Source organism: Cydia splendana, chromosome 1, assembly GCF_910591565.1.
Source record: "Cydia splendana chromosome 1, ilCydSple1.2, whole genome shotgun sequence".
Lineage (NCBI taxonomy): Eukaryota > Metazoa > Arthropoda > Insecta > Lepidoptera > Tortricidae > Cydia > Cydia splendana.
The window spans coordinates 3,644,480-3,669,879 of NC_085960.1; the positions used below are offsets into that span (position 1 = coordinate 3,644,480).

General features: G+C 38.3%; 2 protein-coding genes across 4 annotated transcripts in view; one reads left to right on the top strand and one right to left on the bottom strand.

The window, feature by feature from the left end:
• Positions 1-25,400, bottom strand: part of LOC134789380 (FHF complex subunit HOOK interacting protein 2A-like) — a 257,350-nt gene that overhangs the window by 68,513 nt on the left and 163,437 nt on the right. The window lies entirely within an intron of this gene.
• LOC134789523 (R3H and coiled-coil domain-containing protein 1) overlaps positions 1-25,400 on the top strand; it is a 65,437-nt gene that overhangs the window by 3,613 nt on the left and 36,424 nt on the right. For 2 of the 3 annotated variants that reach the window (XM_063760109.1, XM_063760102.1), the window contains exon 4: positions 22,147-22,198. In XM_063760109.1, the coding sequence (XP_063616179.1) occupies positions 22,147-22,198 (52 nt within the window). Of the gene's footprint in view, positions 1-22,146; positions 22,298-25,400 lie in introns of those variants that run through there. The other variant, XM_063760116.1, reaches the window with a different exon arrangement.

Genomic DNA, 25,400 nt, shown 5'->3' on the forward strand with positions numbered 1-25,400 from the left:
AAGTAGACTTCGCAAAAGCGCAAACCCGCGATACATCGCTCGAAAAGCAATCCCTCTATTAGCTAATCGTAACACATAATCCAAGAGAACTGAACGCCCAAATGTTACACCAATTCAGTGCAATGATTATGCAAATACGTTTCTAACTTCCTAAAACTCTTATCTTTCCCAATCGTACACCTAACAATCTATCTTAACCCCTTGTCTTGCAGTTGGTTTTAGAATAACATAATTGTGAGATATTCGGTTGAGAAAGATTGCAGCGCGTTTTGTATTTATTTCTTTTGTGTAGTTTGTTCTTGGTTACGAATTGCCGTGATTATGGTGACTCGAATGCTTATTGTCAAATAATTGGCACTGGGAACTATACTCTGTCAAGCGATTTCCGTCAGTAGAAAAGAGCGGCAAATTTAAAAAAATGTAAACGCGAATGGTTATCGTCATCAAACTTATTTGACCGGTTCTAGTTTTGATATTTAAATCGCGTGTGTGAAAATTTGACCCAAAGAGGATAAAGCTATCGCGGGGGCTCGCAGTCTTGTTAAAAAAAGAGAAAAAAGATAGGTTACAAACAGTGGAGAATAGGGGTTGCGGGAAGATTTTTCATGCCAACGGGGGTTTGAGAAACATTGAACATAAAACTCGCAAAATGACCGTGACCGATCCGCAAATATGCGCAAAGGCAAAGGAAAGGCCGTATGCTTGCGTAAGTCTGTGAATCTTCCGAGACATTATCTTAATATTACCCGTTATTAAACTTCTTGCCTCATTTGTTCAGTGAAATCTTCCGTTTTATAATGAGCTTTGTGGGAGGAATGTTATTCAATCTTCCTGGCGTGATGCATCATCTGACGTTAGTTTTAATTTGCGTGATTTCACAGGAAAAAAGGAAACTTTCGTTTTGAAAATCCTATAGGAAATTTCAATCCCTATACAAAAATATGCGTAGTTACTGAAATTTTTCCATGTGGAAATTTAGTAATTTTGGAAACTCCGACGGCACATCAGCACTCTAAACACACAAAATGATGAGACACGTTCGCTTCCCAGTTGTGATTCGACAATCTCCTTAAAAAAGGCCAGACGCCTTTCGAATTGCCACACAAGTCCTTGGATGGTGTCGTGAAATTGGTACAAGACGGCTTATGTATTCACAACGTCTGGTCGTGTAGAGTCCAATCAATTTAATGCAACCGAATTATACACACATTTACGTTGTAATTAGTTTGCCTTGCTCCTGATAACATAGCGTACTGAAACTTTGCACGCAGACATTTGTGCAACATTATTATTAGCGGAATCATGGATTAAAAAACTCAGATATAGAAATTTAGGGCACCTATTCGCATTGTGTATGACTGTATGGTCCAAACCTCCCATGAATGAACAAATCCCCGATTCGGCCCCGAGTGCTCGGCGGTGCTGGGGATAGCGTCCCCAGAGCCAGGGGTGCTAAGAATCTCCGAGCGAGGACAGATACTGAAAAGCTTATAGATCAAAATTTAGGGCACCTATTCGCCTTGTGCATGACTGCAGCGCTGCCCTGACTCTTAACAGCGTTATCTAACAGTTGACAGCTGTCGAAAAGTATGGAGATGTATCAAAGTTCAATATTTTCCCACGACGCGCTTTGCTTGTATTTCTCCCACCAATCACTTCACACATAGCCAATAATGACAATGGCTCTAATGATTTCGATGAAATTTACAATTTAGGGGTTTTCAGGGGCGAAAAATCGATCTAGCTAGGTCTTATCTTTGGGAAAACGCGCATTTTTGAGTTTATATATGTTTTCCGAGCATAGCTCGGTCTCCCAGATATTGTCTATTAATATATGTAAAAGATGTAGCACCAAACACTACATCGTCATCTTGGCTAGCCCATCTAGCCAATGTCATATTGGCTAGATGGGCGTCGACGGGAATCGTTTATCGTCAAGTTCCATACATTTTCCTTCAGCGTTTTATGTTAACAATTGTCACTAGGCCCCTAACTAACAAGACAGACATTCGGTCCCTAATCGTGATCCGACAAAGCCCCGGCCGTCCCTGTCGCAATAAGGCTAGACGCCTTTCCAATTGCCACACAAGTCCTTCAATGCGTCGTTAAATTGGTACGAGATGGCTTATGTATTCACGACGAACTGTACATTCATAATCATGCAATTACACCTGAGGGGATTTTGTTGCATGTAAACAATTTTTAACACAATTTGGGTAAAGTTGTAGTGCAAGATTTTCAAGAATACATCTAAGAAAAAATTGTCTATAACAGTTGTATTGGTCAATCATATTTAACCAAGAGACGAAAGAATTATATATTATCCTGAATAATAACATCTTCGCCTCCTTCAGAGCAAGAATCCGAAAATTATTCAATAACTCCCGCAAAGTCATAATCCTAAATTGCAACAGCCTTGATACGTCCTTCAGATCATTAAATCGGTACCAAACTGGCTGTCCATACAAAATTCCGATGACATAACCGTGATGCAAGCGCCGGCAAAGTGGAATGATCGGTCGCCGATGTGGGACGCGAAAGAGAAAGTAGTGCGGCTAGATTTGAGATACTACGACTATTGGCAGTCGGGTAAAGGTTGAGAGGGCTCATAGGTTAGCTTAAAGTGGGTTACGGAAACTGCACAGAGCCGTGAGCTGAGCTTGCTACCGCTGCACTGCAGCGTATAATAAGATAAAGGTTGGGAAGGCTTTGTCCAACTGCTTATACAGTTGGATAAAGTGGGTCGCGGAAACCAGTGTTGGGCATTCAAGAATAAAATCATTATTTGAATAAGAATTCGTAGGAATAAAATCATCTCGATTTTATTCCCGTCAAAAATATTCAAATAATTTTGGTCGGGAATAATTCGTATGAGAAAAAATTGAATGAGAATAACTTATTCTTAATCAAATAAATATAATCATGATTTTTAATTGAAATAATATTCCACGAATAAAAATGTAGTTCGGGTACCGTATAGGTACTAATTACGTATAGTTAGGTAGATGTAATAGTAGTTAGTCTCTTGTCTAATTTATACCTATTTTATGGAATAAAATCTTACAAATTGACTGTCGCATAACGCATACTTTCAGTAACCGTTTTATTTTTAATTTATTAACCAAATCATTAGGTTCAATTTAGCTGGTCTAGGGGCCTAGCCAAGATGCCAATCGTTTGCGCTCCGACAACGAAGCGCTTTGTCTCTATCACTCTTACATATTAGTGCAATAGAGAGACGGAGGTAGCGTTTCGTTGAAGTAGCGCAACCCGTTGGCATGTTGGCTACGCACTCAAGGTGCCTAGCCAAGATGCCAATTTTTGTTTTTAATTTAATAATCAAATCATCAGGTAAATTTAACCGAGTCAACATGCCAATCGCTTGCGCTCCAACAACAAAGCGGTTGCTGTCTCTATCACTCTTACATATTAGTGCGATAGAGAGACAGAGATAGTTTCGTTGTCGTAGCGCAAACGATTGGCATATTGGCTACGAACCCAAGGTACCTAGCCAAGATGTCAATTTTTTTTTTAATTTAATAACCAAATCATTAGGTAAATTTAGCTGTTCTGGAGACCTAGCCAACATGCCAATCGCTTGCGCTCCAACAACGAAGCGCTTTCTGTCTCTATCACTCTTACATATTAGTGCGATAGAGCGACAAAGATAGCATTTAGTTGTCGTAGCGCAAACGATTGGCATGTTGGCTACGCTCCCAATGTGCCTAGCCAAGATGCCAATTTTTTGTTTTTATTTTAATAACCAAATCATTAGGTATAGCTGTTCTGGGGGCCTAGCCAACATGCCAATCGCTTGCGCTCCAACAACGAAGCGCTTTCTGTCTCTATCACTCTTACATATTAGTGCGATAGAGAGACAGAGATAGCGTTTCGTTGTCGTAGCGCAAACGATAGGCATGTTGGCTATGCACCCAAGATGCCCAGCCAAGATGACAATTTTTTATTTTAATTAACGACAACAAAACGCTATATGTCTCTCTATCGCACTAATATGTAAGAGTGATAGAGACAGAAAGCGCTTCGTTGGCGGAGCGCAAGCGATTGGCATATTGGCTAGGCCCCCTGAACAGCTAAATTGTACCCAAGAATTTGATTATTAAATTAAAAACAAAAATTGACATCTTGGCTGTCTAGCCAACTCATTGGCATATTGGCTACGCACCCAAGGTGCCTACCTTGGGTGCGTAGCCAATATGCCAATCGTTTGCGCTACGAGAACGAAACGGTATCTCTGTCCCTATATCGCACTAATATGTAAGAGTGATAGAGACAAAAGTGCTTCGTTGTCGGAGCACAAGCGATTGGCATCTTGGCTAGGCCCCCAGATAAGCTAAATTTACAAAAGTTGTCATCTTTGCTTAGCACCTTGGGTGTGTAGCCAACATGCCAATCGTTTGCGCTACGACAACGAAACGCTATCTGTCTCTCTATTGCACTAATATGTAAGAGTGATAGAGACAGAAAGCGCTAAAAACAGCTAAATTGTACCTAATGATTTGGTTATTAAATTAAAAACAAAAATTGGCATCTTAGCTAGGCACCCAATCGTTTGCGCTACGAGTGCTACGACAACGAAACGCTATCTGTCTCTATATCGCACTAATATGTAAGAGTGATAGAGAGAGACTATGCGCAACTCTACGGATCGTCAACGCTTGGCATGTTGGCTAAGCACCCTGATCGGATGATAGAACTAGATAGCGTATAGCGGAACTCTTCAATGTGCACTATACCTAAACTAAAGTAACAAATATCAAATCAATCCGACTTTTAAATAGAAGGGTGAAAATCAACTTACAAAGTATAACCAATTGTACTACAAAAATTAACTTAATTCTAAATAACATTTTAATTGAATAAAACCTTAGTTAGAATAGCCTCACTTCTTGAATAATTATTCTGTTTTTTATTCCGCATTTAAAATAAAAGTCACATGATTTATTCACCTTAATTTTATTCTAAAATAACTAGTGCAAGAATTATTCTAATTCAAATCGATTTGAATAAGAATAAAATTTCTGTTTTTATTCTTATTCTTATTCAAGTTAATTTTTGCCCAACTCTGGCGGAAACAGTCTGAGCTTGAATTTATCTTTATACCGCAGCACTGCGTAAAATTATCTACGTGGATAGATAATCAGTAGTTTAGTTTTTACTTTATACTAATTTTGGATACGTGTGTATTTTATTTTCCATGCAACTTGTCAAAAGGTATAAGATCAAATCATTGTAGGAATTGTAATAAATTAGATAAAATGGGCAAATAATATGGTTCAAGAACTCAAAAAATACCTATTTCCATTATCAGTAGTTGATTCATGTCGATCTTGTTTGATGGAAGGGTGTTGTTTTCATCTTTAGGTCTGTGTCATTGAAAAAACCTCCAATATAAGTATTATTTTCGGCTGGTAGTCTTGTCGGACATCGGTCCTACGGTCTCACGGTCCTAATTCGTAAAAATAATCTTTACGTCATAAACGTATACTATGGCAATGTGAGCCCTGCATTCCTAACCAATCATAGTTGCATTGCGAGTTGCAACAAGCCCAGCGCGGAAGTGCAACCCGCTCACCTCCGATGACATCGCCGCGTACAAGCTTAGGGCAATCCTACAGATCACTAACTTACTAGATGCAGTATAAATATTAGTGTCCGACCGGAACCCGATTTTCGCCGAAACCGAAGATTCGGTTTTCTCTAGCTTCGGCCAAAACCGAACCTTCGGAAAAAACATGATTATTATGTATGAAACCTGCCGTAACCGACTTTCGGTCCGAAATTAATAACTATGACAACTATGAACATGTGGAAGTGTGGAAATAAATAAAATAAAAATAAAATAAATAAATAAAAAATGTATGGCGACGTGTTGAGAAGCTTGTCACGCATCGCCGATATGATGACCACGATCATTCATGAGTGAAACGCCAAAGAATATGACTGCTATCTACACTATAGGGTCTATAGGTCAACATAGGTGTCTACAATAAGTCTACCCGCCAAGTGATATGTCATGTATGTCGCAGCCATACATTTGCACTGATAAGTCGGTGCAGACATAGCGTAGACGAAATTTAATTTAGCACGACAGCGCGACCGCTTATTTTAGTCGCGTGATCGCGTCTGTTTCTATTACTTCTACTCAAGTAAATTACAAATATCAACTAAAATTGAGTTAGGAATAAATATGAGCTATTTAGTATTTATACAGAGGTGTAGTAGTGAGGTTCGTGTGGAAGTAATTTATAACTTAAGTAAAAGACGCGGAGGCCGGAGCCGATATGGCCTTCTAATCAAAGGCTTCCAATACAGATTAAAAAATGTAAAGGAGCAATTAGTTATTAATTAATAGGAGCAAACGGAGTCTGTAGGTGGTAGTCCCTGTCCCTGCACAATCCTACCCGATTTTATGGGCTCTCCGGCGTGTAATGTCTCTTTATTGACCCTTATGTAACGGTACTGACTAATATTAGACGTAAACGTGACAGAGCCTTGTCTTTGAAGCATTTTGTGTCGTTTTTATTTGTCCTGTCGCCGGTATTATGCAAAAGATGTGTTGAATGTGTCAAAGTACCCGTATTTATTGGCAAATTGCGATTAGAAAATGCGACGCATTATATAACATTCAAATAAAATAAAATAAAGAGTGATGATCAGACTCTGATCCTTAAAGCATTACCACTCCTTTTTTTCTTTCCTTCCCTTATTTAATACCATCGTACACTGTTACCTGATTGTTCGAAAACCCTATTGCAATATCATATGATGTCACTATAAACTCGATAATCAGTGTTTTGCTGTTAGTACCTATACCTACTACGAGTACCTGCTTCCATATATACCAGATCAAGAAATTCATGGAAATATATTCCATGCTTAGTTTCCCTTTCGTATCACAGCAGATTCCATAAGAACCCGACTGCATTGCCACTCAATTCCACAACGCTTCCGTGGAAATATTTTCATCATGTAAGTCCGTAGCTCCAAGCCATTCACACCTTATCTCGTCTATATTAAGGCTAATTTCGCTTGCATAGAATCCGAGGGCCTACCGCTACACCGAAGTTCGCAAACTGCGGGCATCGTTCTCTGTCACTCTACTTACGGCTTAATTGGAGTAAAACAGATAGATGTCCGCAATTTGCGAACTTTGGTGTTCGTGGTAGGCCCTCAGTGTGTCGCGGATAACCTGGACGGCTTTTTCTATCAGTGTTACGTTTCCCTGGCGTGTACTGAAGAACTTTCTAGGTTGTTTTAACCGGTAAACCACATATCGAATAAGGTGTGTAAGGAACTGATACTGATTCCAGCAACTTTACGTAACTTGTGTGCCCCATTTAAAATCGTGCAGTTATAGTGAGCCGCATAGTGGTTATTCGATTGATGTGATATACCTAATATGAAATGAACACATTCGAATTATTGTTTTCGAGCAATGGTTCCAATTTTATGACATAAATAGGGAAGAAAATCGTTTTGAGCCGGTTCCAAATAAATGGAAAGATACTAGAAAGAGAAGCTGAAAAGGGAGTTTCTTAAACATCAAACATAATTTGGACATGTCAATAGGTAGGTACTTACGTATTTTTGGCAAGCAATTACTCGAATCACATGAAAAACGGAGTGATAAATTAACCTTAGTAGATCATCGGTTATTAACACTTAAACCATTTGACATTCCTTTCTGTAGTCATTCGATTTCGAACGTAATTCTGATTGTAGAGATGCGTTTTTGTTTTAATTATGATGGCAAGTATGTTGCCGTTATGGAAAGGGTTAGGTAAGCAGTGTTTTTCACTGTCTTGAACATTTTGACAACTTAACTCCGTCTGTTGCTGACTATTTTTAAAGATTTGAATGATTCACGGTTAGTTTTACTAATAGACGTATATGACCGGGATATGAACCGTGATTGATTACCTTTTGTATTGTTTTCGAGCTCCTAATATTAACTGCGTTACATGTAACTGCGTCGAAATATCGGGAGCTCGAAAACAATACAAAAGGTAATCACGGTTCATATCCGCGATATAAGTCTAGTATTTTTAAAGAGTTGGCGGTAGTAAATTCATTCTTATCGCCTAGTTTACTTGTCTAGTTTCATGCATTCAATTAAACATTATATCATTGTACCCCAGCCGTTACTGCCTTATTACGCTAACCCCGATTCGTAATTGCAGTGTCTAATAAATCAACAAAAAGATTACGTATTATAATTAGTAGCTTGTATCATAATTGAAAGGAAAAATCGGTTCATATTCAACAGACTCCTAAGACTTTAGTAAAGGTACGAATGGTACGTTAGAATGATTAATATTTATTATGTCGGGGAACAGAAACTGATGGTTGTTCGTTGTCACTGCCTGCCGCTGTCGTTGTGTTGTCACTGCCGGCACGATTGCTCGTTATGGAAATCCTTGTAAGTCTTTCCGGCAGTGAACTGTACAACTACATTTTACGGTTGTATATCGGTACTCAATTTTACGAATATCATTACAAACCAAATGGCCTAAGTCGATTCGTCTCGAACAGAGACCTCGCGATACATTCTTCCGTGTTGATCCTTTACCTCCTTTATCTCAAGGTAGTGAGGGCGTCCGCTAGCTGGCGCGGCTGCACGGAGCGGGTGAGCGAGCGACACGGAAAATAGTATGAGTAAAGACTGGTTTTCCTAGGATAGCGGTGTCGTCATATAGCGGCCGTCTCCATACTAAATAATACGGCTAAATATAGATGTCGTAGTATTTGTATGGAGACGGCCGCTATATGACGGCACCGCTATCCTAGGAAACCAGAGCATAACTGGCGCGGACGCGTGCGACGTATTTTACCTATACTGCAAAACGTAATTCAAGACCAAAAACAGTAAGACAATGTTGCCACTGCAATAATTTGTTTGTAAAATAGTCAATTCCTTTTGATAAATAATCACGCTAAGATAATTTATTCATTAGTAATTTTACTCCTACTATTTAATAAAGTACCTTTATTTACTTATTTGTACATAAATACAAGACGCGCTAGTAAAAAAGTGGCAACATTCCTTACTTTTTTTGGTCTTGAATTACGTTTTGCAGTTTAGAGTGGCGCCCGCGTGCGTGCGGCGTGTGCCCGCGCCGTTCACCCGCACCACCTAGCGAACGCCCTCAAGGCCCATCCTTCTAATATTCGAATTGAATAAAAACTGTATTTTATTGCGTTCCTGCCAAATTTCATGTATATTTGAACAATAAACATTAGGAATAGTTTACCTACCCTAAGACCACTCGGCACTCGGTCGATCACCGATAGTTACAATCAGGTTCTTCAAACTTGAATCAATAATTAGTAGCTTATCCTGCAAGGTCGTCGGCTAAACAGGAAATGCATATTACTGTTGCATCACAGCCATCAGTCGCTTACAATCGGCGGGAGGAAGTTAAGAACAGAAGAGACCATTAGGTTCGTACTGCAATAAGTTATGCAATGTTTCCACACTGGAACATGTTAGATGAGCATATTGCATCTGACACTTCTATTAATATTAAGCTTTAATGTATTTTCTCAAACCGAGCAAAATTATTTAGTAAATTTGCACATCAATGCATCGATATTGATGATACCAATTTGCTAATATGTATACAACTTTGATCAAATGTAAGTACTCGTAGGTACCTAAACTCGGCACTTTGCATCGGTACTATGTATATTGCGTTTATGTTATTAGCCTGGTTAAGTGTCCCACTGCTGGGCAAAGGCCTCCCCTCGCTTCCTCCACTCCACCCTGTCTTTTGTAGTTTCCCGCCAATCCGGATAAAATGCGTCCAAGTCGTCCCGCCGTCTCCTTTTCGGTCTGCCTGCACTCCGGCTAGCACCATCTATGGTGTTCCGTGGGTCCCACTCCGTAACCATTTTGGCCCACCTTTCAGGGTGCATGCGGTGCACTTAAGCCTAGCGGTCTTGACACCTACAATCCTACATCTACAACTCTAGTTCTGGAGCGCAGTTCCGTGTTTTTGATTCTATCAGTCCTGCGAACACCCAGTATACTGCGCTCCATCGCTCGCTCGCAAACCTTGAGTTTGGACTTTAAAGCCTCAGTCAATGACCATGTCTGAGCACCATAGGTTAGGATAGGCAGGATACACATGTCGATGAGTTTGCGCTTGAGACACAGGGGAAGGTCACCTTTCAATAGCGCCTTCATGGACCAGAAGCTCTTCCAGGCGTTATCGATACGTCTATTGACTTCTATGGTTTGCCTGTTTTCGAAGGAAGCTATCTGGCCCAAGTAAATGTACTCATCAACATACTGTATATCCTGCCCATCTACCGTGACCCTATGTTTTGCTCTGTTGGTCATCAACTTGGTCTTCGCTCTGTTCATTGTGAGTCCAACTTCAAGGCTCGCAGTGCTGAGGTCTTGTAGCATGAGTTGCAGTTGAGATGCAGTGTGGGAGAAAAGGACCATGTCGTCGACAAAACGCAGTTTAGTTAACCGTTTATTACCGACGACAATGCCCAACCCCTCCCACGAGACCGCCAGCTTTTTGAATATCTCCTCTAGGCAACTGGTGAACAGTTTAGGAGACAGCGGATCGCCCTGTTTGACGCCTTTCTCTATTTTGAATATAGGACCAGGTGCGTGTAATTTAATGTTGGCTGTACTGTTATTATAGATTGTTCCAACGAGTTCAACATACGTCGGATCTATACCTTGACTTTGCATGGTGGAAAATATAGCGGAGTGTTTAACGCTGTCAAATGCTTTGCTATAGTCTACAAAAGCAAGGCATAGAGGCACGTTGAACTCGTTGGACTTTTCTATCAATTGATTTAAAGTATGAAGGTGGTCTGTTGTGGAGAAACTAGGGCGAAAACCAGCTTGCTCGGGTGGTTGATCTTTATCCAGCAGTGGGGCAATTCTATTATCTATTACCTTTATGAACAATTTGTAAATATGAGAGATTAAACTAATGGGCCTGTAATTATTTATATCTGACTTATCGCCTTTTTTGTGCAGAAGTACTATATTTGAGTGGCATAATTTAGGAGGGATTTTACCTCTGTATAGAATTCAATTGAAAAAGTTCGTTAAATATGGTAACAATGTAATCTTTCCTGTTTGAAGTGCTTCGGTTGTGACACCGTCATCCCCAGGGCTTTTCTGGTACTTCATGCTCTTGAGGGCGGCGTTGACTTCACAACCGGTTATAGGAGGGATATTATCTGGACAAGAGTGGCTATTATTGAGTGGCGATTGCAAAGTGTCGGAAGAATAAAGGTTTTTGTAATATTTAGTGCATAGATCTGTAATTTGGTCCCTACTGCTGCATTTTATCCCGTTTTCATCTCTTAGGCTTGTTATCCAGGGTTTTTCTTTATTTATGCCTTGCTTGGCTGTTCGAAGAGATGATTGTGTTGCTAATAATGCTATTTCAACGAGTTTCGTGTTGAAGTTACGTATATCACGCCGGATACTTCTTTTTACCTGTTTATCTATGGTATTATATTGTTCCCTGTTGTGTTTGTGGTGTTCTCGGTCCTCTATCAACTGTAATGTGTCCTTTGTTAGTTTATTGTTATTTTTTCTGGTTGGTTTGATTATTGCGTTTCTACAAAAAGTGCATCATGTGTCATGTGTTGTAGCATAATAGTAGATTGTTAAGGCGCTCTTATACTCGAGTTTACGTTTTCAAGGGGGTGAAGCAGACGCGTGGTAGAACGGGCAGGCGGGCGCCCCGCGCGGCTTACCGCACCATTCCCGCGCAGCACGTCTACGTCCTTATTCTGACGACATCGGTATTCTGAATTGTCAGTTCCGGGATTTTTTCCGGCAATTAATATTGAATAAGATTTATTAGCAAATTCGAATTTTGATGAGATTAATGAAATTAAAAATAATAGTAGTAGGTAAGACGGTGAGTGTAAATAATTATTAATTATATACTAGAGCTCCCGATACACGTGTTACACGCTGACACGGGTACCCGTGTTCTTAAGCCCGCCGGGCTTAAGAACCCGAACTACACGAACCCGCCCGGATTCGGAAACGTTTACACGGGTACCCGTGTACACGGGTACACGGATACACGAAATAACGGATCTTATTTACCCGCCGGTTCGACCCTTCACTCTCGTGTAGCGGAGATTCGTGCTATGAAGACATACGATTGAATATGTGGAAGGTTAGGAAGATTCGATTACCTACTTTGCAGTTTTACTGGATTGATTTGTAGTAGTAGTAGTAGTAGTAATCACTTTATTGTACACAACACAGGTTTACAAAAATAAATTACAGTAATTGAAGTACAAAGGCGAACTTATCCCTATAAGGGATCTCTTCCAGCACCTTTTAAGGCTTTTTAAGGGATTTGTAATGTCAATAATAGGTAGGTAAGTACAATTTGTTTCAATAATCATAAGATTAAAATTAACAATATCTCAGTAACCGTTGACTTCATTGTTGGTATTTCAGTTTCTTCATTGATGTAGTTTTTTGATAATTAAAGTAAACCTAAACCACCGCCATGTTACCATTTGTTGGGACGTCAGTCTTTCCGTGACCACAGCTGGTGCAACTCAGCTGAAACGTCGGAATTAAAGGTAAAAACAATGAAATTATATCGCGGTAGACCCGTTTGTGTAATTAAATATGTGTACAAAACGCGAGAGTTTAAAGTGTTATATAAACCTAAATGATTATTTAATACAAAAGTAGATAGTTATGCTTACTGAAACCAGAGTTGGGCATTATTCGAATCATTTTTAATCTAAATAATTATGGTGAGATTAATATTCGCGAATAAATTATTCGCGAATAAACCATTCGTTTAGAATTTCGAATAAGAAATGAATTATTCGAATAAATTACACGAAGGATTTTTGTAATACACACTCAGATGGCAAATCTGAATAGGTATGCAACTGCAGCGTATTTTAGAGCCAAGGAAAATTTTGGGAAAGGCCCCAACTGACCGTCGCCATCCATGGTGGGGACAAATGGGAATTGTTTATATGCAGCGCCTATTCCCATTTGTTCCCGGCCGGGACAAGTGAGAATACATCCGATATTTGTGTAAAATATTATGTAGGGTCTTCACATATGTTCCCCGCGGAGACAAATGGGAATTCGACCATTATTGGTAATTATGGGTGCATTATTTGTGTATTCCCATTTGTCCCCGATTCACGTGACCTACACCATACATGAGGCGGGGACAAATGGGCATGTTGTATATGAGTTTTGGTGATCCCATTTGTCCCCGATATTGGTGTTCCCATTTGTCCCCGAGGCGGAGACAAATGGGTACGATTTATATGCAGCACCTATTCCATCAGTTCCCGACGTAGACTAATGGGAATACATCCGAAAATTGTGTTCCCAATTATCCCCACCCCAATAAGGTGGGGAAAAATGGAAAATATTTTTATGCAGGGTCTTCACATATGTTCCCCGCGGAGACAAATGGGAATTCACCCATTATTGGTAATGATGGGTGAATTATTGGTGTTTTCCCATTTGTCCCCGATTCACGTGACCTACGCCATACATGAGGCGGGGACAAATGGGAATGTTTTATATGAGTTTTGGTGTTCCCATTTGGTGCCGATACAAAAGATTTCTATGCAGCGTCTTTTCCCAAATGTCTCTCGCGGCGTGGACAAATAGGAATTCTTCCGAAAATGGTGTGTTCCCATTTGTCCCCACACCAATAAGGAAGGTACAGATGGGAAATATTTATATGCAAATCCTATCACTTCTGTACCCGGCGGGGACAAATGGGAATACATCCGAAAATGGTGTGTTCCCTTTTGTCCTTACAAAAATAAGGTGGGAACAAATGGGAAATATTTATATGCGGCTTCTTTTCCTATATGTTCCCCGCGGGGACAAATGGGCATACACCCATTATTGGTTATAATGGGTGCATTATTGATGTAATCCCATTTGACATCCACATGACCTACGCCATACATGAGGGACAAATGGAAATGTTTTATATTCAGCGCCTATTCCCATCTGTTCCAGGCGGGGAACAATAAGAATACACCCGTTAATGGTGTGTTCCTATTTGTCCCTGCTTCAATGAAGTGGGGACAAATGGGAAAGATTGTTTGTCTTTTCCCACATGTTCCCGAAGGGGACAAACGGGAATACCCCCATTTTTGGTGTATTTCCAGTTGTTCTCGCCCCACGTGACCGCCAATACATGAGGCGTATTCCCAGTTTCCACACCTCAAATCAACCAACCAGATAAACCGATAGAAAACATTTTCTTTTTACTATTGGGATATAAAACAGCTAAATAGTTATTTTGTAAGCTAACTATTCGACAATATTATTCGCAAATAATTTATTCGTGGGCTATTTTATTCGCCGAATAAATTATTCGCGAATGAATTGAACACGAATGATCATTCGAAAAAATTATTCGTCATTCGCGAATGATTTGGTAATTCTCATTCGTAATTCGTCATTCAAATGAATTTTGCCCATCTCTGACTGACACTACCACGAACGGAATATGTTATATTTTCCTTTAACAAAATCGCATTTTGCTCACTGTTAGCAAAGTACCCTTGTTCGAGCTGCTGAGGTGAAAAATAAATTAAATTGGTACAACACATATCAATCACATTGAACATCCATATATACATTACTACAATCTCCGCTACACGCCAAGGACGGGTTAGGCCCGCGTGTATTTAAGGTCCGTTTCGCCGTGTACACGGGTACACGGGTACCCGGATAGACGGATCTTAATTACACGTGTGCACGACTACACGTGTAGAACGGGTCAGAAAACCGTGTACGTGTAGTTCGGAAACGGGTACCGAACACGTGTACACGAAACCCGGACACGACCGCGAGCCCTATTATATACAATATGAGTGTATACCGCGACAAACTGAGACAAACAATAGTACTTACTAATAGACATTAAAAATGTAATAGAGCTAAACCAAGAAAAGTCTGCAACGATTTTGATTGCACACGCAGTGCAAGTGTTATTTTAAACGTCAAACTTCTATGAAATTATGTATAACACTTGCACTGCCTATGCTATCAAAATCGTTGCAGACTTGGTCTAACTCTAGCAGTCAATTTCGGGCAAGTAGGTAGTGAAAATAAGGAAGAATACTAGCAAAGCTAAGATAATTTGTGGGACTATTGAGTTATGCATAGCTCCAATAAGTAGATAAAATTAGCTGTCTTCACAAAAAAGAATTATAACAATTTATAACTCTAACTGTAATTACTTACTATATTTCTAATTTTGAATTGACGAGTAAAAGTCAAGCATTTAAAGATTGTAATGACAAAAAACACTTCTACTTCGACATTCGAGTCAGTTAATATAGCTCAAGAAAATAAAAAAGATCTGCGGAAATAATTCGTATAATCTTGAAAATTCGCACAGTTATACCTTGTGGTGTCCAGATAACTATACTTAATGTCCTCGAGCTTAGCGGGTGTGCGGAGGGTGTAGGGGGGAAAGGGGTGAAGGTACCTTTTTCAACCGACGAAAAAAACGGAGGAGGTTCTCAAGTCGACGCGTATATCTGTACGAATAGCATAGGTACAAAATAATAACAAAAGTTTTAACATAAAATTTCCTACAACTTTGGATCTTTTTATTTTTACGTTACGATCAATACTTTAGGGTTGTTAAAGTTAACAAAGAGATAAAAAGTTGATTTAAGAAAACGTCGTCGTCGTCGTCGTTTCAAATATTGATCCTAGAGAAAAGTGTTACGTTTTTCGTAGAAAATTTTATGCCGATTATTTATTTACAAGAACATTAAGAACTTATTTTGCTATGAGCCTTATTTTACGAATCATTTACGAAAACCTAAAAATAGGGACCTGGAAATTGATTCTAATTAACTTACCCGCTTTAATACCTCTTTAAATATTGATCGTAGCGAAAAAGTGTAAAGAACCTTTTTTGTGGACAATTTTATGTTCAATATTTATGTATAATATTTTTTTGCAACGGGCCACCGTTTACGAGTTATTTACGAAAAACTAAAAAAAAGTGACCTGTGAACTGATTGTAATTAACTTTCTTCCTTTAATATCGTTTTAAATATTTATCCTAGAGAAAAAAAGTTCAAGATGTTTTAGGAGAACATTTTATGTATATTATTTATTAATAGGGAATATTAGGCAAAGCTCTGCGTAGGTGGCACCTTTGTGGCACATACAGTAAACAAACCACATTGACACATCACACGTCACGTCAATCACATAGCCTACCGCGAAACAAGAAAATCGTTATCTAATCTCTCAATCACTCTTGCGTATTCGAGCGATAAAGAGGCAGATAACTAAATTTCGATTTTCGCGTTTACCGGTAGACCCTTGTTAACAAACCGCCTTGATGCATCAATGTCATATTTTATTGTCTGTTAAAACTTGTCAAAAAACAGTTTAAGGCACAGTATGTATAAGTTAGTCTATGAATTTACTGAGTTGGTAGTGCTGCACTCTGGCGGCAGAACATTGCAGTAATATCCCCTATTAAAACCTATTTTGCTATGGGACACCGATTACGAGTTATTTACAAAAAACTAAAAAGGGACTTTAAAATTGATTATAATTAACTTACCCGCTGCTTTGTCTTTTTTAATATTGATCCTAGCGAAAAGTTCTACATGTTTAGTAGGAAATTTTATGTTTATTATTTATGTATAAGATTTTTTTTGCAATGAGTCATACTTTTCAAATTACCTATACCTTAGAATTTATTATAATTAACTTTCCTTCTTTATTATCTTTATAAATATTGATCCCTGCGAAAAGTGTACTGAATCTTTTTTGTACAAAATTTTGTGTAGATTATTAACGTTTTATAAAAAAAATTGATATTGGCCACGCAATAAGAGCGAAAAAGTCGTCGTTCGGCTCGGCTCGCATCGGCCGGCGCCTGCCGACGCGTCGACGGCTTTTTCGCTCTTATTGCGTGGACATAAATTTTTCCTATCGGCTTTTGCCGAATGCGCGTCGATATATCTGGGGAGACCCTTAGAGTTATTTACCAAAAACTAAAAAAAAGGGTCCTTTAATATCAAATATCTCACTTCCGGTCAAGAATTCGATCAAGCAACCAGCAAATTCGGATTCAGCTATTTAGGTCAAAAAACCCGGTTGCCAAAAAATAATACGATTTGCCAGTTAAAATCGATTATGAAAAATATGACCAGTCTAAAATATTTGAATCCTGTATATCTATGTTTAAAAATTATTCAATTTATAGCCTTTTAAAATTTATGTTTACACAATTTATCAATCGTGACTGAATTCCGGATTGGTTAGATGGGTGTGTGCCTTTGCTGCCCAACTTGTTATAAAATGACAATATGACGGACGAATGTCTGAAATGTCACCGTATTTAAGAATTATTTTGCTTTTCTTCGCAAGTATGTTGAAAACCATTGTGTGTATAACATATTTGCATATTTATACTGTGATTACCCATTTTATGAAACGTCCGCTAAACTAGCATAGGTCCGACGCTGACAGTGGTCACGGGCGTACTGGCGTGAGGAATGGGCGCAAGGTATTGCCGCGTAGGATGTAATTTAGTAGGCAAAATGTTGAATTCATCAAATGATGAATGAAAAAATTAACGTATCGATAAAAGGACAAGCAATAATGAAGATTTACTTAAAAGCTATCGACTGAAGTAAGTTTCATATACATTTTCGTCGTAGTACTTCTAACATAAGGAAATAAAGACAGTGTTAGGCATGTTTTCAACTTAAGATTCTATCGAGAAAATAATGAGCCGTCGTGTTTCTGACAAGCAATAACGTAGTTCAAGCACTGAAGTTATACATACTAGAAAGTAATGCATGAAATCCTTGTTGTTGTCTGTAAATATGGTGATAACTAAGGGATGAAAGGGACCTATTTCTATCATAATAAATCTTCTTCTTCTTCGTCGGTATCACTCTTGACAGAGTGGTCGTGGTCATCACTTCAGGTGTTGGTGGCAAGCTTCACAACACGTCGCCACTCTTCTCTGATAGCCGCCTTCCTCGTGCATTCATGTAGTGATGATGAGCCATTTACTGCCGCTTTTATCTGGTCGGTCCACCTCATAGGCGATCTTCCTCGTGGCCTGGTACCCTCAACCTTTCCCTGGACCACAAGATAATAAATAAAACTCGTTTAATGGGAGTAAGGTAATTCGCCAGTAACTGGCCACTGTTAGTAATTGGCCACCCTAAACTAAAAATGAATTCTATTCACCTATAAACAGAATTCATTTTAGTATAAGGTTTCAGCAATAACTGGCCAGCCTTCAATAACTAGCCGCCTTATACTAAAATTAATTCTGTTTATAGGTGAATAGAATTCATTTTTAGTGGCGGGTGGCCAATTACTTACAATGGCCAGTTACTGGCTAATTACCTTATCTGAATGGAAAAGATCAAATGGACAGAAAGAATCACAAATGAAGAAGTGTTAAAAAGAGTAGGAGAGAAAAGGCAACTGTTGAGGACAATAGAGAGTGGGAGAGGGAAAATGATTGGTCAACTTATACGACATGACGCTTTTATAAATAACATAATAGAAGGAAAGATTGCAGGCAAGAGAGGAAGGGGAAGGCCGAGGATAAGCTACATAACACAAATAAAAGAAAAGGTAGCTGTAATGTCGTATAAGGAAATCAAGGAGGCGGCCCTGGATAGAGTCAAATGGAGAGAGCTACACCGACAAGAGTCTAACTCTTAAATTAACGACGACCTTATCTGAATAATTCCTGATTTCTTACAATTGAATCCTCTTGATCTTCGCAATTGGAACGAGATATATTGAAACCATTTCCCCACTAACCCCACACTGTCCTATTCGGATAGCATCAGTAGTTTTATAACCCACACAGATTACAACACGCCGCAAGCCGGTGTAAGTCTAATGCAACCGCGATTGCAGTCACAGTAGGAACGTTCACGCCATTGATGTAATACTACAGAGTCGTGTGCTCGGTACTCACGTTTTCATAGTCACGATACCTGTTTACTCTGGTCTGGTTGGTGTGTTGTATCAATCTTAATGTTTTCTGGAAAAAAGAAGAATGAAGTTTACATATGTAGTTATAAGAATATGAGTCTTGAGTCTTGGAATGGAAGAAATGGAATCAGTTTTACGAGAGTACTTGTAAATAAGCTTTTGGCAAAAATTTCATTTTTGGTACAAGCTTTTATCGCTGACTGTACTTTTCATACGACAGTCAACTAATACTCATCGAGACAATTCTGAAAACCCCTTACACAATTAGGTTGCGTTGTTTCATCACAGAGTTCCTATGGCCACCTCCTGTCTCCATCATCAGATCAGTTCGACAGTATCATATTATTGTATTGTCATCAGAACTACATACAGCTGCCAATTTTCATGACGCTACGATCCTTGGAAGATGGTTAAATTAGCTACCTTAGATTCCATTACAAGTTAGTTACATACAGGTCGAGAGTTCCTATGGCCACCTCCTGTCTCCATCATCAGATCAGTTCGACAGTACCATATTATTGTATTGTCATCAGAACTACATACAGCTGCCAATTTTCATGACGCTACGATCCTTGGAAGATAGTTAAATTAGTTACCTTAGATTCCATTACATTAGTTAGTTACATACAGGTCGACCTAATAAAAGCTTGTTAAAAAGGCTTCAATTTTTTCAGTTCATTGGAGTCAAGTAGATGTATTTTTGTCTCATTATTAATCTCTGTCTTAGATAATAGTACATTATTGTCGAGGCTCGGAAGTAGCTACTTGCAGGCTGAGGATTCGTTTTAAACGGACGACCTTGGGAGTCCGTTTAATTGAATCCGAAGCCAGCAAGTAGCCTTCCAGCCGAGTCATATATAGTGCTTTTCTCAAAAATGGTGCAAGAAATATAAATATCATAGAAATATTTTACAAAAGCAACTTTCTTACGTATATATTTTCACAGAATAAAGTAGAAACAATTGAAAAAATTAGCTTTGCCGCCTTTTTATTTTTTTAATAAAAAAATAGAAGTGTATTTTTCTGCCGAAAATACGCCAACCTATTTGAGACAGCTAAATAGTCGCGGTACTAATCATCTGTTTGGCTGTTTAATGGGCCTGTGCCTTCATTTGATATGGCCATTTCAACTTTTAAAAAGTTTGGAACTCGACAAATAATGGAATTTGTATGCAATATTGCAGTCCCAAAATCGAGACTGCAATGTTTTTAACTTTTTAATTTTTTGACTGACCATAAACTACGCGCTTCGCAACCTATTTTTTAAACGGCAAAGTCGACTTTGCCGTCCATTTTTGAGAAAAAATATAAACAAGAGTAATAGAATGTGATCGCAATTGAAAAATTTAGATACCATCTAACTAAACCGTGTACTTAAACCTTGAAAATGACGGAGTCTGCTCTAAAACTACATACTACTTAGGGCTTGCAATTCGAATATTCGAATATGTCGAATATTCGACCTGTTTTGATATTCGAATATTCGGCCGCTCAGGTTTCGAATATTCGAATATTTTTTATTACTAGGTTAAATCTATTTTCATCCGTTATAGTTACAGTTTCTGTGTATTTTGCCGGGTATTAACAGTGAATGAGGAACCGTAGGTACCCAAATGCGAAGGAAATAATGTTTTTACTGTATTCCTCTCAATAGGCTTCGTGAATACAGTTAAACCTAACTCAATTTCAAAGGAAACGAAATCAAAAAGTATGTTTTATTACGGTGCGGCTAATGCTTTTTCTAGGTACAAGTAACTTTACGTAAGTTTTAAGATAAAGGGTAATTTTGTTTATTGAGTAAAAGCGTACCTTAAGCAAACATTCGAAGTCTAAACCTTGCCCTTTATCGCAATTCACAAATTTGATCATACCAAACCTACCGAACTAGGTAATCTAACCATGCACCTTTAGCTAACGAATAATCCACCCCGTAGTCAGCCAACTTTTTCCCTTAAATATTCCAATACCAATTATATAACTTATTATATAATATAACAGCCGACCATTAGAAATCAAAACTAAACTTGCCAAGACTAATAAAGTCAATAAAGATTCAAAATACAATGGAATTAAAGGCCATTTTTCAGGCTTCTTAACGACAAGAAGTTAATTTAAATCAGAAAATGATTAGTGATTACCTACTAAAATGTTTTCTCTCTTACATACGTTTGGATGGTTAAAGTTATATTAATTCATGCAACGACGCATTTATAATAAAAAGTTTTATCAAGAAATATTGATAATGTCTAATTTTTGCGTTTTAGGTACTTACTTGCTTTTATAAACGTGGGTATTTCAGAGTAGGATTATAAAATCTAGTCAATAAGTGGATTTCTGCAAAATATCATTAATTTTAGCAATATGTGAAAAAAGCTTTTGAATAAAACGATAATAAACCGATTTTTCGTTCCTTTTCTTATTTTTTTTAAATATTCGAATAATTATTCGAATATTCGAATATTTCGTCAGAAAAAGTCGAATATTCGAATACCTGAAACTTTCGAATATTTGCAAGCCCTAATACTACTACATCAGTCACCAAAAAGATCTTAAGCTTCGACATATTAGTCTCTATACTAGAACTCTGAAGACTTGATCCTTACTTCCTTACAAGACTAGTTTGCACTTATTAAGTATGTGTTATTTTGAAACCGTTATACATAGGTATTTAACATTTTATTGACTCGTAGGTCGGAGGAAAGATAGTAGTCAAGGTTAGTTAAACAATACTATAGATAGATAGACCATTTGGGCAAATAAAAACCGGACAGAAATACGTCAAGTATTTCTACTGAATAGTATAGATATAACTTTCAAGTGCCTGGCAAAAATAACTTCAATCAGTGGGTTGCATTTAGTTTACGCCAGAGCCGTTTGATATAAACTGCCTATTAATATTGAAAATGTAGAATAATGCACCAAATGACCACAGTTTTTTTTTCTTTCCTTACGAGTTTTTTTTTCTGTCCTATTAGCCCTACTGTATCTCGAAATGATGATATCAAGCTTTTGTAAGACATTAGGTACTCTTATGCCCAAACCTACGAACCTTTCCCATTGTATACAACACAACACAGTGCTTTTATCCACCAGAAAGATAACTAGATTATCCGTTGCAGACGCGGCGGTGGGGTGCAAGCCGGCGCGCGCGCAGCCTCAAGGAAAGATCAGGTACTTCCTCCAATTGTACTGCATACGCCGTCGCGCGCGGACGTGCGTGCTTATAAGTAGCTGATTACGCATGACGGCCTTGGCCAGTGATTGTGTGCTGTGAGTTTTCTTATCGATTTGTAAACTACAAATATTGTATATATTATTTGTAGTTTTATGGATTAGTGTGGAACACGTGTGTTCTTGTGCTTAAACTGGATTGTTGTTTTGGATTGGTTGAGGATTTGAAATAGTGAGTCATTTGCGCATTTTCCTGTGTCGTGAATATTGATGTAAGGATTGTGTGTTCGATGATATGTGACGAGAACAGGACGACATTTCGATTGTCAATGCTGACCCGATATCGGGTCCAAGAGGTTAAAGAGGAATTCAGGAATACATTAATGCTTGGATTGATATATATGTGTTCATTTATTATTGGTTCACTGACGCTCATGCTCATATAGGCTTATCTTGTTTAATGAACAGCTGACGAACATACAAGTTTCTGTGACGATAACCTAATAGTGGTGTTCATTTGTTTGAATTGTTTACTTTACTTTTGAGTATTAAATAAGTAGTGTAATGTTATAATACCTGCGTAGATGTGTAAACAATCGCTTATTTGTCTAATCTAGTTTTAATCAGTACGGATTAATTTTAACTATTCATATGTAGATAATGGCTTGGCATGTTGTGCTAATAAACATGTTATGCTACTTACAGGTGGCATCACACCACACGTATTTTTACCATTTACCACACGTTTCAAAATACACTTTGTTATTTAAAGTAGGTATGAACGATTGTTTACGCCGACATTATTAGCCTTGATAACGCGTCATACCATCATTAATACAGCTAATTGACCAATTATGGATCTAATCCCAACGACTAAGAGTCGACCAATGGTCAGATATGCTGTTATTACATACGTTGCCGGTTTGGAGGAGTAACCAGCATTTTTACACAGCAATTATTTCACAATAACAGTTCAGAATAGGGGTTGAGTTGGCTTAATCATTCGTGTGGACGTATTTTATACCTGCTCAAGTTGAAAGGTTTGAAGGGATACAGACAGACAAGTGGTTCATACAAAAAGTTTTTTGTCTCAACTTAAGACTTTCGCGTAAGTTGTCTGGTGATTTGTGACCTATTTAAAGGTTTTATACCTGCGTAGATATATGTGATATGTAGTGTTTGCGTTCCAACACGTCCAAGTAGGTAAAGTTTTTAATATTATTTTGCCAGGAACTAAAAACATAAAGTATCACTTCCTTTATTACTAATATAAAACTAGTCCCTATCAAATCATACATACTAAGTAATACAAAGATCAAGGCAGGTTTTCGTTCTTATCGTTTAATCTTTTCCATACAGATAAAATTTGTAATCATTAGTATCATTAAGATATGAAATATTAAATAATAAATACAGTGGAACCTCGATAAATTGAACGGCGATATCCTCGTTAACATGAAAACTATTGATTAGCTAGTTCAGGCCTGTCAACATGGGTGACATATTGACAGTCATTCCATGATGCCACAGTCGCGACGTTATAAAATTGTTATAAAACTCGATGAAAAATCGACGTTATCAAACTACATATTAACCTTCCCTGACGAACACTTATCAAACAATTACTTTACCATAACAACGATGACAGTAATAGTTTTGAAACCTGTCAACACCGATGACATAATGCCAGTCATGCCTGACCCCGCGGCCTCGATTGCCAGTTCGATTGACACTAACATTACTCTTTGCGTCATATCTCGATTCGGCATTGTATCCAACTGTGAACTTTATCGCCAAAGGGCAAGTCTGCTTTTGCAATGAACCTATTGTGTAAAAAATAGTGCCTAAATACAAAGAGATTGACCTCAGCTCAGACCCACGACTGGTTGCAAAATTGATGCAAGTTTGTTTTGTTAATATTTTTTTTTAATAAGTAATAACTGGTTTGTTTAGGTTTATTAATTTCGTATTGTGGCTATTGTCGATCTCAAACGAAAAAGAAAGTTTGAATATTTTTGTGATAAGAGAAGTATTTTCTGACCTGTTTTTTTTACTTAAAGTCTAACTTTCCGACTATATTACATATTAGTGAATATATTTGTGAAGATAACTAATTGAAATTTCCTGGATATTTAAGGACGTTGTCTTACACATTTCTAATTAATTATGTACGTAGCTAACTTTAATGGTCCTGTTCATGTTGATTTCTTGCTTTAGCCGCACTCTAGTCGCTTAGCATTAAAAATAGCTTCAAAATTATTAATAAATACATAATGTAGGTCAGTCATGAAACAATTAGTTACTTGTTATATCAGATCGCAACGCCATTAATCGCTTAAATGCCACGATGAATGATGGAGCCACCATCATCGATGTAGTTAGGCCATTCTAAACCTTAAAGCAAGGATGTAACATTCACTTTTGGTCAGTTAACAAGTGATGATATTAGTACGACAGGCATGACAAATTGTGTGCTCGGTATAGGTCAATGCATTGCAAAGTTTTGAGATTTCTATGCAATATGTGCTCAAAGTGGATTTGGCGCTTTTTAGGGTTCCGTACCCAAAGGGTAAAAACGGGACCCTATTACTAAGACTCCGCTTTCCGCCTGTCTGTCACCAGGCTGTAACTCGAGAACCATGATAGCTACACAGTTTAAATTTTCACAGATGATGTATTTCTGTTGTCGCTATAACAACAAATACTAAAAAAAAATATTTAAGTGGGGCTCCCATACAGCAAACGTGATTTTTTTGCCGTTTTTCGCGTAATGGTACGGAACCCTTCGTGCGCGAGTCCGACTCGCACTTGGCCGGTTTTTACTTTCATAATATACACATGATCGAAGAACAGGAGTGATTGCACTGGTCACAGAATACCCTTGAGGTCGCGGAGTCATAAGCTGCCTTTCCACTCAGGCGGAGATGCGAGACGTGGTTGTTTCCCAAGCCGCTGGATTACAACCAATGCTATTGGTTGATTGGTTGAAAAGCGCTGGTGGCCTAGCGGTAGGGAATGCTCCCGGTACTGAGTTTGTATGGCGAGAACCGGGAATCCCCGGTTCCGGTACTGTATTTGTATAGAAAACCAATACCGGGAGCACTCCCTACCTAGCGGTAAGAGCGTGCGACTGTCAATCTGGAGGTCGCTGGTTCAAACCCCGGCTCGTACCAATCAGTTTTCTGGAACTTATGTACGAAAT